General features: G+C 39.5%; 1 protein-coding gene across 1 annotated transcript in view; it reads left to right on the plus strand.

Moving 5' to 3' along the window:
- The window catches only part of LOC135701049 (paired mesoderm homeobox protein 2-like), a 42,918-nt gene extending 31,193 nt beyond the window's left edge, over positions 1-11,725 (plus strand). The window contains exons 2-3 of the mRNA XM_065221755.1: positions 11,079-11,278; positions 11,334-11,725. Of these exons, the coding sequence (XP_065077827.1) occupies positions 11,079-11,278; positions 11,334-11,672 (539 nt within the window). The 3' untranslated portion in view covers positions 11,673-11,725. The remainder of the gene's footprint in view (positions 1-11,078; positions 11,279-11,333) is intronic.
- The last annotated feature ends 1,387 nt before the right edge of the window (positions 11,726-13,112 follow it).

The following is a 13,112-nucleotide window of genomic DNA, read 5'->3' on the forward strand; positions in this document are numbered from 1 at the left end:
CATCTGTCCGAGTACTCCTTGTCTTCATTAATCGGTGATGACGCGTTTCGCATTCTCCTGCCGACATTCCAGAGTGTTCTCATGAAAGTCTCTCGCGACAAACCATCGACGAACCGACGCCAGTAACCGCGTTTTTTTGCTTTAATTAAGTCCTTAAAGGTTTTCTCGAGGTCGGTGTACCGCTCGAAATCCCCGACCTTACCGTGTTTGCGGAAGCGTTTAAACGCGGTGGACTTCTCGCTGTTCGCGTCGGTGTAATCCTTATCCCACCACAGGGTGGGAGGTCGCTTGCGGACGGAAACACCCGGAACACGTTTCGTCTGTGCTCGCAGCGCACAATCGATGATGACACGCGCGAGAAAGGAGTACTCGTCCAGCGGAGGAAGTACGTCAACCGATTAACTGGCATCAAGAACCGCGGTCGCGAATTTTCGCCAGTCAATGTTTTTCGTAAGATCGTACGCGATGTCGACCGAGCGAGTAGAAGATGAACCATTGGTAATAGAAATTTTGATTGGCAAATGGTCACTACCGTAGGGATCTTGAATTACTTTCCACGAGCAATCCAACGATAGTGAACTCGAACAAAGTGAGAGGTCTAATCTGCTTATTTTTACTGGAGGTTTGGCTACTCGTGTTGCTTCCCCGGTGTTCAGAATTGTCATTTTGAAGAAGTCGCACATGTCGTATATCAAGGTTGAGCGGTTGTCGTCGTACAGTTCCCCCCAGCCTGTACCGTGAGAGTTAAAATCTCCCAAGATCAACCGTGGCTCCGTCATAGCCGTGCAGATATCTGCGAAACTTTGATGAGATATCGCGGTTTTCGGTGGAAGATATACTGAGGCAATACTGAGGCATTTACCTCGAATATTAACCTGACATGCAACTACTTCAATGCCTGTCACCGAAGGCAGATCGATTCAATAGAAGGAATGGAGCTTGTTGATCCCCAGAAGCACCCCTCCATACGAATCTGCGCGGTCAAGGCGAATAATGTTGAAATCGTGGAAAGCAAGATCGTTGTCTGCAGAGAGCCATGTTTCACAAAGGGCAAATGCATCAGAAAGTGAGTTGTTAACTAAAAATTTAAATGTGTCAAGTTTTGGCATAAGACTTCTACAGTTCCACTGAAGAACAGAGATCATATCCCCGACCTCATTCGGAGAATTATCCATAAAAGGATCTATGCAAGGAAGGACCACCTAGGAGCTTGTTGCTTCAAAAGAGTTTTCACCATTGGCAGCACTAAATTAATAATGCTCCTCGTTGAGTCAGAGATATTGAATATACTGAAGAAGCTATCCACAATACCAGAAAACGTGAACATGGGAGCATGTTCTTGCTGATTATTCAGCTGATTTTCTGGCCGAAAAACTGGAACATCTGGGGTTTTAGATGATCCTGGAAGTGACGGAAAGTTCTTGTCATAATTACAAGGTTTAAAACCCGGTGGAATGGGTTTCGGTGCATTTCCGTTACCTCTTGATTTTTCCAAGGTGGAAGGGTGGTCCGCACGAGTGGCCTTACGAGGCTTTTCGGTGGTATGTTGTTTTGCTCGTTTTCTCGTATTTCCTTTAAAGACAAACGGACTACCCTCACCGCCCTCTGAGTCAGAGTCTAGATCATCAACTGACAAAATGGAGAACGTGTTACTGTTTTTTGGTGTGGTCTGAGAAGATGAAGCGGTATTCTTCAAGAGTTCTGCTATTGTTCTCTTGGAGCGAGCTTTCAGAGACCGCTTAATTTTTTCTCCCTGCTGTTTATACCTCGGGCAGTGAGTCAGGGTATGCAGGCTCTCCTTGCAGTACACGCATTTTGGAGGAGCACCGCAAGAGCCCTCTTGATGTTGCTCGCCACACTGATCGCAGCGTGGTTTGTTCGAGCAGTAGTCCGATGTGTGACCAAGTTGTTTACATTTAGAGCAGTTCATTACCCGAGGTACAAACAGACGTACAGGCAGTCGAACCTTGCCTATAACGACGTAGTGAGGTAACTCTGAACCTGAAAAGGTCACACGAAACGATTTCGACAAGGAATACGATTTTTTTGAGCCTACGATGGATACTGCCTGCATTTGAAGGCAGTCCAATATCTTCACCTTCGGCAAAGCACGGTTTTTAAAGATTCCGAAGGAATCGGAACCCATGAAATCGTCACTATAGTCAAACTCGCTTCGGTGACCACTCCTTCAATTTCTACCTCACTACTGGGTATGTAGACTCGGTATTCCAATGAAAAAAGCTCGCACGCAACAATTTGGTTAGCCTGCTTCCGGTCATCAACGGTACGTGCAAATTTATTGGTGTTACCTTGAAAATATCGGTAACGGCCGAAAAATGTGTTGTTAGATCCTTAGAGATCATCGGAATGTTCAAAGGTTTTTGTTTGGGCCGGAAAAAAACAACCCATGGGCCTTTCGAGGCTTCTGGGTAAGCCTTTAGGCGGGGGAGCGCAGAGGTTTTCGGGGGCAATTGTGTGGGGGGTGCAGGTGGACGAGGAGGAGATGGTGGGGGAGAGGGTTGTGGGCGATACCTTTTCTTGGGATATGCTCCAGTATTTTTGCTGGAGAGCGAGTCAACTGGAACGTCAAGGGTTTCCATTTCCACAACTTCCTCGAGACTTTCGTGTGAGGTGGAATTAAGCGTTTCGTCGTCTGAGATGGAAAGCGACCATCCCCCGCCTTTATCATTTTCATCCATTGCGGTTAAATATCGCCGCAATGGTGTTAATGATAAATATTTTTCAAATAATTACAATAATTTCAAATAATATCAAAAATAGAAAAAAAAAATGCTAAAAAAAACAAAAAAAAAATGAAATAGTTTTACTCTACTAAAGAGTAATACGAAAGAAAGAAAAAAAAAACCAAGACAAAAAATAGAAAAAAATATATATAGGGGAATTTACGTATTCTCGGCAATCTAAGTAGCGACCTTCTTTCTATAGCCTTTTTCTCTATGGAACGCACACATATGCAGTATTGGTTTGTTTACAATCTTTTGTTGCCAGCTGCTCTAACAATTTCAGTCGAAAGAATTGTCAAAAACTGTTTTGAAACGCTTTTACAAAGCACCAATCTTCTCTAGTGAGAGCGAGTATTGTCGGCAACCAGTTTTTCTTCGGCAACCGTTCCATTTGAACTGCATGTAAATCTGCTGTTCTATTATCGGCAACTCGAAATCAGCTACAATTTGTAGTGCGTGTGTTTCATTTCAAGAAAACCCTGCTAGATTGCTTTTTCTCGGTGGTAAAAATATAGTCAAATTGAAGCTGAAAGCATAAATAATCGTTTGCATGCATTCAGCGAAGTGTTTTCGTAAGAAAATCCAGTGAAAATAGTGTTTCAATTTGGGTTGCCGAAAATAATCTGTCATGCCGAAGCCGTCATTTCCCCTATATAATGAAAAAAAAATATTTGGATCACCCTAACTATGCTCTACTTAAAAATAGTACGAGAAAAAAAATCAAGAAAAAAATTATAGATATATACTATTTACAAAATTTTGGATCTCCCTAATTATGACCCAACCTAATCTAATATTGGGTACTGGTGAAAACAAAGCGACACGTTATACCTATTGCACTGAGGCGGCAGATGACTGGTGCGATGCTATTGTTCGCCCCAACGGCTGTTGGGTCGATAACCTGATAGCTGGTATGCCTCGGTCGCCTCGGTAGGCAATTTAACGTGCTTTCGTTGTTGCTATCAATGGGATGATGTGATGATGCGATGATGATGAGATAAAGCTGGACCGTAATCAAAGCGCTCGGCGTATGACTAACGGCTTCCTCACTCGCGCACTAGTTGTCTTAACACTGTGCCAACTAACTTAGGCGAGAAAAAACCCTCGCGTGGGGAAAAACTCAAAAACTCAAATACTAGTGTCGTACAACGAGACCGGTGCGACTTGACCGGCTCAGCGTGCGAGACAGAATGACGAATTGCTCCTGTATTGGTTGAAATTGCAGTAACTTTATAGAAAACTACTGTAATACTACTGTAGGTATTGGAAACAAGACGTAGCAGAAAGTTTAGAAATATTTAAACATAATCCATCAGCATTGCTTAATAGAGATCAAAGAAACGGATACTCGAGACTCTTTAGCATGCTACCTAAAACCACACATCGTAGCATGGCTCTACCTGTTGGAGACGAAATTTAGGTACCTGGTTAGGTAAATTGTGGCATGACAGTGGAAACCTGCTAATTTTTAATTGGTATGACTACTTTGCAAAGGAACAAAAAAATTATGAACAATAATTATTATCTTTTTAACAGCTAAAATTGAATCAATTTGGCGCTGAAAAGTTTTAATGGACAACATTGCCATTCGTGACTTCCCCAGGTGGATTTGAAAACATTTAGTATTTTTTTTTGAATTTATATTACTTCGATAACGTAACGAAACAAAAAATTAGGTTACGTTGTATCGAGGTATGATTGTTTCTTGATCGTTGGAAGAAATATACCATCAACATCAATATTATTCTGCTGGATGACCAGAAAATGGATTGCTAGATTCACCGAAAAAAAAATCATTTTCGACAAGTCATTCTAGCGCTCTCTGAGTGTTTATAAAATGTATATAATACTAATTAAAGTGGAGCTATATCAAAATGAAATTGATTAAATCATCCGGTAGTTATAAAACACCCCTTCAGGTATCCGGATTAACCGGTTTTCGGTTCTAAAACATGAGGTTTTTTTTTAGCTAAAATGTTTTGAACCCTCAAAATTTTCAAAATATATCAGCATGTGCATTATGGTTTGAGTATGTATTGCGAATCAACACTTTCCACTCCCAACAGCTCTTTAATCTGTATTGATATCTCCAACATCTGTGCCAAATTTGAATTAATTTGGTTAAGATTTGGATTTGAGGGGGAATTTTAAATTAATTTTTTCCCTTGATTTGTTTTTCCGTCGGTCTTGTTGTCTGTTCTGAGCACCAAAGCTACCGACGCCAGGAAGGCAGCTCCCACACATGAACCCTACATATCGACCCATCAACTCATGAACCAGGGACCAACGGCTTTACTTCCCTTCCGAAGTAAGGCGTGATCAGAGATGTTATGCCTCAGAACATCCCGGCGGCACCGACTGGGATTGAACCCAGGCCTGCTGGGGTGAGAGGTAATCACGCTTACCACTTTACCAACGGCACCGCTAAATTTTAAATTTAGGATGATAAACGGAAACGGATCAAAACTATTCATTTGTACGTCAAAAACTCACTCAATAATAGCTTAATAATAATGATAATTAATATTTCGCTGCAAACAATGAAAAAATGAAAGAACTTCTGAGCAAATGTCAATTTTGAAGTTATGGTTTTATGATTTAATAAGTAATTCCAGGATGTATAAAATTATTCCACATGTAATCTACAATAAAGACAATTATATTATAATCTCTTTTAATCAAGATGAGGTTTATAATATATTTTATGGTCTACGAATTTTAAAAGAGACAGTAATATCCATTCAGGATAACCGTTTCTTAGAAACCTTGTAGCAGAATCGATAAAGTTTTGGCATATTTCCGCTATGCTCACGATTGTATGCAACTTAGTAGAAATAGCATTTTCCTAGTCAACTTTTAGAAATTTACCACTTTCCCGGTGATCTTAGATATCCAGGTGACCGTTTTCTGGCCACCTAGTAGCAGAATTGATATGGTGATGACATATTTCCTCTTTGCTCTTCGTTAAGAAAATATTGAGGATCTCTAGGACTAGGACTTTCAGGAATTGCCGGTGATTTTTATCGGTGATTCCGGGTAGACGTTTTCTGAAGATCCGGTAGCAGAATCGATTTTTTTGCTCTATGCTCATGATCGTATGCAATTTAGAAAAAAATCTCTACGTCTACTTCAGGAATTGACCATTATGCCGGCGATTCCAGATATTCACAGAAAAGTTTTCTGGCCACCCGGCAATAGAATCGATATGTTGTTTGCATATTTGCTATATGCTCATGATTGTATGCAATTTAGAAAAAATCGCGGATCTCTAGGCCTATTTTCAAGTACTGATTATTTTGCTCGTGAGTCCAAATAAACAGAGTACCGTTTTCTGGCCACCCGGCAACGCAATCGACATGGAGATTGCAGAATCAATATGGTGATGTCATATTTCCTCGATACTCATGATTGTATGAAATTTAGAAAAAAAATGCGTATATCTAGGTCTACTTTCAGAAATTGACTATTTTACCGGTAAATCTGAATTTTTGTAGAGCCACCTCTCACGAGTTTTCCCGTTCTGACTGATCGGTTAAATATTCGTAGCATTCAAATTCGCTCAATCTTAAAATTTGGTAACGAAATTGCCCCGAACCAGTCATGTCAATATGAATCGACAAGCATTTTACTCGGGACTTTTCCGGGTTTTTCCGTTCCGGTTGGCCAACCACAAATCCAATCGGATTTCTTATTGTTTCAAAACAAATTAGATAGCCATACCTTTCGAATAAGGTAGTAGCCAGCCCAAGTAATGTTGCAAGTTTTATCGAGGTTTTAATGCATGCTACAAGTCTAAATCATGATCCACAGAACGCTCATAAAACTAAAATTGTTGCTTGGGAGATCATGTCAATTATAGTGATGCACGTCCATTATCTTTGTATGATGATCTTGAGTTCCTAGTTGCGTCTTATAAAACAGTAACACCATTGCGGAAAATGAACAGTATCTCCGGGTATTTTCTTATCGAGCATCACTCTACTGTCGTATCGCATGTGCTCCATTTTGCAGCTCTTCTTTCACTTTTACTTTGTTGACTCCATGGTACCGGAAAAGATATAGATATATACATGATTAGCAATGATGTGATATAACCACAACGTGATGACCGTTCAGAATGGTTCAACGGATGTGAAATGAGGGAATATTTAAATTTAACACGATTTTCAATGCAACATTACATTTGTTGACTAACAATTAACACAATTTTCATTATGTGATCTTAAGTAATTTCTGGAAGAAATTACTTGTGTTTTATACAATTAATATCAATGTTCTGTCATATCGTATCTTCAAGTGATCTTCGCAAGCGCCACATTTAATTCAGGCTCTTTAGAACTACATGTGATGAAATATGAAACGCACCTTTTAAAGTGAATTGCACATAACATCACTTTCTCACACATGAAATCTGTCTCGAACAACCTGGCAAAACGCGCTCTAGCCCTCACTGAACCAAAGGGCAGGGTCCAAACCGGGTCCTGATCATTCTAAAATTTTAACTTATTTGAAGAAAAACTTATTGTAAACATTCCATTTGAAGTTGATATGGAAATTACTATGACTTCCTCTTTACACCGCCACTTGCTTCATCTTGTAAAGTTGCCTCATTAAGCTCATTTCCTGTAGTTGTTACATTTAGGATTTTAATCTCACTTCCTCCAAAACCTTATCAATTTCCGATCCTAGTTTTGTGGGTTCCGTTGGGAGCTCATTGTTTGTCTCCATTTCAGGCAAATAAATTTGAAACAGCTGACTAGCATGATTGCCTAGATCTGAAATTTCACCCAAATGTTTTTCTGAACCTTTAGCTTTCACGAGCATGAAAATTCGTACACGATAGTGCACTAGTCGAGTACTAAGCTTTTCTCTCTGACGAGCATCAGCTTTCGAATTGTTGAGCAATCCAATGATAATTTTGAGCTTGGTACCTATGATGCCAGTCTCTTCGAAAACAGCTCTCCAACTGGGTGAAGCTAGAGTCGGTGTATAATGAGTCACGCCAAGAGTGAAGCCAAGTCTACCTATCGAACTGTCAAACCAGGTACCTATCGTGCAAAGTAAACAAACATTACGATGCTATGAAAGGTCCACGAAAGGTATTGCAATAAAATATAAAATATAATCGAAGAAATGATAATAAACACGCAGTGAGCATTCAATTGTCATGGGATACGTTTGGTAATGATCAGTAATGAGAATTTCTACTATTTTTTGTTTGGATAATTTGACAAAATCACTGATATAATGATTTACTACAGCCGCTATTATTTTTTTCTCGCTAGAAGTCATTTGAAGTTGATGTAGAAGTCCTCTGTTGCCAAGTTAAAAGAAAGGGAATCTTTCGAAAATTGTGATAAGAGCAGTGCTGAGATTTGTCATTGTCATTGACAGACTTTTGCGCGATATTGACAAAATTGTTTTTCACATAGTCAATGATAGACTTGATCCTCAAAAAAATCTTTGTCAAAATCTCATTCATTTTTTCGTCAATGACAAAGATTCACCTGGATACAGAAAGTGTAATTTCTTGCATTCTGAGACACATTATTGTTATCCAAGCGGTTCAGGACGTAGATGCTTATTAACTTTAATGGCTCCATGTAATTGTTCTGCTCAAGCTATTTAATTTCATTTCAAATTTAGCTAATAAACAAATCAGCACATGTTCGTCACTGACAAAAATGCTACTGACAATTGACATGGTTTGCCTTGACGATGACTGTTAGCTCAAACGAGTGACCAAAGCAGAATTTTGAGTATCACCGTGTATTGTCGAAATTTTGCAGCACTGGATAAGAGTTCAACTGTTTTTCTCTTGGCGTGACTCATTATACACCGACTCTAGGTTTCCCGCTCAATTTTCATCTAATCCTTCAACTTTTTCCGCTTAATGCTTTCGTGTTCGTCCTGTCCGAACAGAATGTTTCTGATGAGAAGCTCGTGTTCAACCTCATCAATGGATAGATGAGACACGTTCATCCCTCTGTAGAGCGTTTGTAAATCCATTACCAATGCAATTGAAAAAAAAAACTAAGTTGAACTATCACGAAGAAGTTATTTGAAAATCCTAATAAAGGAAAAAAAATCCGATATTTGACTCTTGACGAAAACCATGCATCCAATCAAACACAATGAATCTTTTGATCCAAAACAAAACCTTGTTCAGATCAGTCGAATCAAGACCTAATAACCCTCAAATTCACTCAATTTAACGCACAATTACTCCTGCTATTTGGTGTAGAAACGAAAAAAAATGCAGACTTTCGAAAGTTTACGCGCACTAGTAAGATGATTCAATGAATTTCAGAACTCCATAGAGATTGATTAAACGATCGCGTTACTATCCTTTTTGCTTGTCAGAACCTAACCTTCCTAGCTACCCTTGCACACTCTTGAATTTTTAGATCTATCGGTTTGCTGAACTCTTGATTAGCATTGATTTTTATTTGGTCGCCAATTGTTACTAGGGGGTCAGACGAATCCTCATACAATGCCCTCGATGCCTGGTCTAGCCACGGGGAACATTTAAGGTGGGCTCTCAAGGCCTCTTTTGATTTCTCCCGGAAGCTCGGGCTTGAGGCCCTTTTGCGCTCAAGGTCGGCTTTTATCAAGGGAATCTGCTTAACAAGAGTCCAGTCACCAGATAAGAAACTACACAACGCAAACTACAGTTAAACACATTTTTATTTTAACTTACAGCAATGGTATGTGTGTTTGTGGGTACGATGGGCCGACCGGCAGCTGCTACTGCTGCTGCTGAAGAGCGGACCGAAAATCACCTGATCGGCTGCGTTCGTTGATCTGCTGGATACGATGGCGTCTGTACGGAGGCCACGTGGGCTGTGGGTCTATTCGTGAACCTCCGGGCACAATGGAACTTTGGCTGGTTGACGTTGGGGTTTGGTTACGGACCTCGCACGGGACTTTTATTCCAGGTCAGCTGCCTTAGCTTTTTTTTTTTTTTTTTTTTGATTATAGTCACTTTAACGCTCTTGGGTCATTCGTGACTTGTCCGGGGATGAGATTTGAACTCGTGACTTTGGCGTGAGTGGTATGGATGTTAACCACTACTCCGGGGTCGCCCCCTGCTGCCTTAGCTAACCGGTAACGGAACGGCTTCAACCGGAATACAATGGGTCGTGGTTCGACTTTCTCCAATTTAATAATATAAATTGAGATCATAGTCACTTTTCCACTTCACTGTGCACAACTTGTCTAATGAACTTTGTATGTAGTTTCGAGTTGTTTCTCACTTGAGGTGTTACGTGGAAAAGAACATTCTATCACTAATAGGACAACCAGTAGCCTCTCTCTTTCTTTTTTTTTCGTGACTTTGGCGTGAGAGGTATGGATGCTAACCACTACGCCGGGGTCGCCCCCCTAAACTCTCCCTTTCTGGTATACCATTTTTCATCGTAGTCCTTTGTCTGCTCTTTGGTAATGCATTTAGCTCTGCAACAGCTTTTCCCAAAGGTATAGGTTTTCGTGTAGTGTAGTGTAACAAATTGTGTTCTTAGGTTATCAATTTGAATTTATTTCTTGAGTATGCATGCAATTAATTTAATCCTATCTAAGCTATTATTTATGAATTCTTTACTATAGTCGTATATAATATTCAATATGCAAATAAATAAACAATAAACACTTAGAGAAAAAATAAAAGTTTTATAATTGAACTAGTTTTTGACTGACAAACAAGGGATATTATGTCCCAACAGTAACAGGGTCCGGAAAGGGCATTTAAAAACAAAACGGGGTCGGATCAGGTACTGGTTCTTATAAATTGTACGAAAAAGGTATGGGTTGGGTGGTTTAAAAATATTAGATCGCATAATTGCTTCTCTTAGGTGATCGTAGATCTTAATCCAAGAGCAGTCGCTTCAAATCACCCAATCAGAGAAAACTTCAAGGTCAACTTTCTAGCGATGTATAAAGATTTTAAAAATATCCAAGGAAATCGTTGATAAAACTCAGTGCACCAGCGCAACTGCTGTAATATTAAAGACACTGCCAAATGGGCCCGCTTAAATATTACGTAATGCTAAGCGGGAGGAGTGGGGCGGAGTGTTTAATATCTACGCAATGTATTGCTACGGCTTCACATTGAAATTTGTCACGCGTAACGTAACTTATTAATTTTCACACATACACAGGAAAAGTAATACTAATTTTTCACATGTTGTTGACTTCTTGCAATTGTTATTCCAACTTGGTACATATGTTCCTCACTTTCCAAAGACGGGTTAGTTTGATCAGCGGGGTGTACTATTTCAGTGTGATTTGTACTAATTATTTTCATTTGTTATTGTTTCGATTTGCAATTGTTTCTAGACATACACGTGGCAACGGATCCAAACAAATCGTCTGATACAGGATTGGCATCAAATAAAAAGCTAAGAAGAAATCGAACAACATTTACGTCTGATCAATTGGCTGCTCTTGAGCAAATCTTTGAAAGAACACACTATCCAGACGCATTTCTTAGAGAAGAAATTGCAAATAAAGTTGTATTGAGCGAAGCACGCGTTCAGGTAGGTTTACGTTGTTAGAGTAATTATTAGATCAACTAATATTCAATAATTTCAGGTGTGGTTTCAGAATCGCCGTGCCAAGTTTCGCCGCAATGAGCGTAGCATTACAGTCAGCCCACATTCGTTGCCTACAATATCGCCAGCTTATCATTTGGTATCACCATCGAAGCAGCATAAATCAATAAAACCACTCCCCTCCCAACCAGATATGCCGAATTCTTACCCGATAAACCTACAAAATCTCAGTACAATGTTTTCAAGTCCATCCAGGATTGGTAACTTTTCATACAGCGAGATAATGTCTCCACAGGATGCAAATTCATTGAGCTTCCATACGACCAATTACCCTGCACCAGCAATGCCCAACTACCAATTTTCTACATTCAAATATTAGTACTTACCATTTTGTAATGTTCATCATTGAGGTGTATATAAATCATGGTTGCATCCATGTTGGCCAACCTAACCAATTCATTTCAATGTATATGAATTCTACAAACTCTATGTTAGTAATGTATTCATAATAATTATATTTAATTTTATTTAAATTATCCATGCAACACATACATTGTTAATAAATAATCAATGAAATACTTTTGTCTTTGAAACTATCGAAAGAAATATTTGCATGCCAGCTGGCAAGGTGGCTACTGGATGCTTATGGGATTTCCCCATTGTTATGGTCTATTTCAGGGGTATCTATGATTATGAGAAGTTGGTATACATTCTTATCATTTGATTCCATGCAATAAACGTCAAATATATGCAGTAATTAGCCAGAAATCAGCAACATTCTACATAACTTAAACCTAAGACGCGCATGCCACTGGTTTTCATCTGCTTTTTAGTGTGAAAATTTTCAGGCAAAAAACAGTTCAGAAATGTTACGACATTTTTGCCGTTTGCCAATTTGTTTTTGTGTGTCTTCACTATGGTAATTACCAAAAGTATCAAATGTTATGGGAAAATGTCAAAAATCAGTACTCGTGCCACTACTATGTAAAAGAGAGTGCTTGTTTAAATCGGGTAATGCAAAAGGGATGCAAAATGTGGTTTTTAGTCACTCAATAACATCTGTGGTATGTATTGTGTAACGTTGCGTTGACGGTGGTAAGGTGGAAGAGTGGTGCATGGTGGTACGGTTAATTGTTAAAAACCCACTTTAACGCGTAATAGAGGCATGAAGAACTGTTTGCGATTTCTATTATCAACAAACGTAAACCCGTTGGTAATAAACCGATGATTTTACCGTGTTAAATTGATCTGTGATTGCCGTGTATTGTGTTATTGTGCGCGCGTTCGTGAAGAGTACCTCAGTGAAATGGAAGATTTCATGTAGCTGGTGGACTAGTTGAGAAATTTTTAGCAAAAGTATCGTTCCGTTGATGGTTGATTCCTAATTTCGATATTAGCTTGTTTTGTTTCTCGACGCGTGGTAGTTTTTTTCAGTGTAGTTAGAAAACTAATTTAGCTTCACTATTTTTTGCAATTATGGCTTGTAAAAACCGCCAAAAAACCGTTTTGGACTCTGAACGCATCGTTTGTCGTGGATTTTGTGGTGACACATTCCACGTGATTTGTGCCAAAGTTGATGTCGAACTTCTCGATCAACTCGGGTTGTACGCAAATTACGTTTTCTGGATGTGAGATCAATGTGCGGCACTTTTTTCTAACGGCTACTTCCACAATATCGTGAGCCGTAACGTCAATCAAACTCCTGTGCCGCCGAATGCGGTGGACTCAATGAAGGAGGATATTGAAGCTGAATTCAATGCTCTAGCAGCCAAAGTTGATTCAAAGATTACGACAAGCTCTACCCCACGTTGGCCTCGAA

This window comes from Ochlerotatus camptorhynchus, unplaced genomic scaffold, assembly GCF_037179485.1.
Source record: "Ochlerotatus camptorhynchus isolate MF236.1 unplaced genomic scaffold, CSIRO-AGI_Acam_v1.1 ptg000148l, whole genome shotgun sequence".
Lineage (NCBI taxonomy): Eukaryota > Metazoa > Arthropoda > Insecta > Diptera > Culicidae > Ochlerotatus > Ochlerotatus camptorhynchus.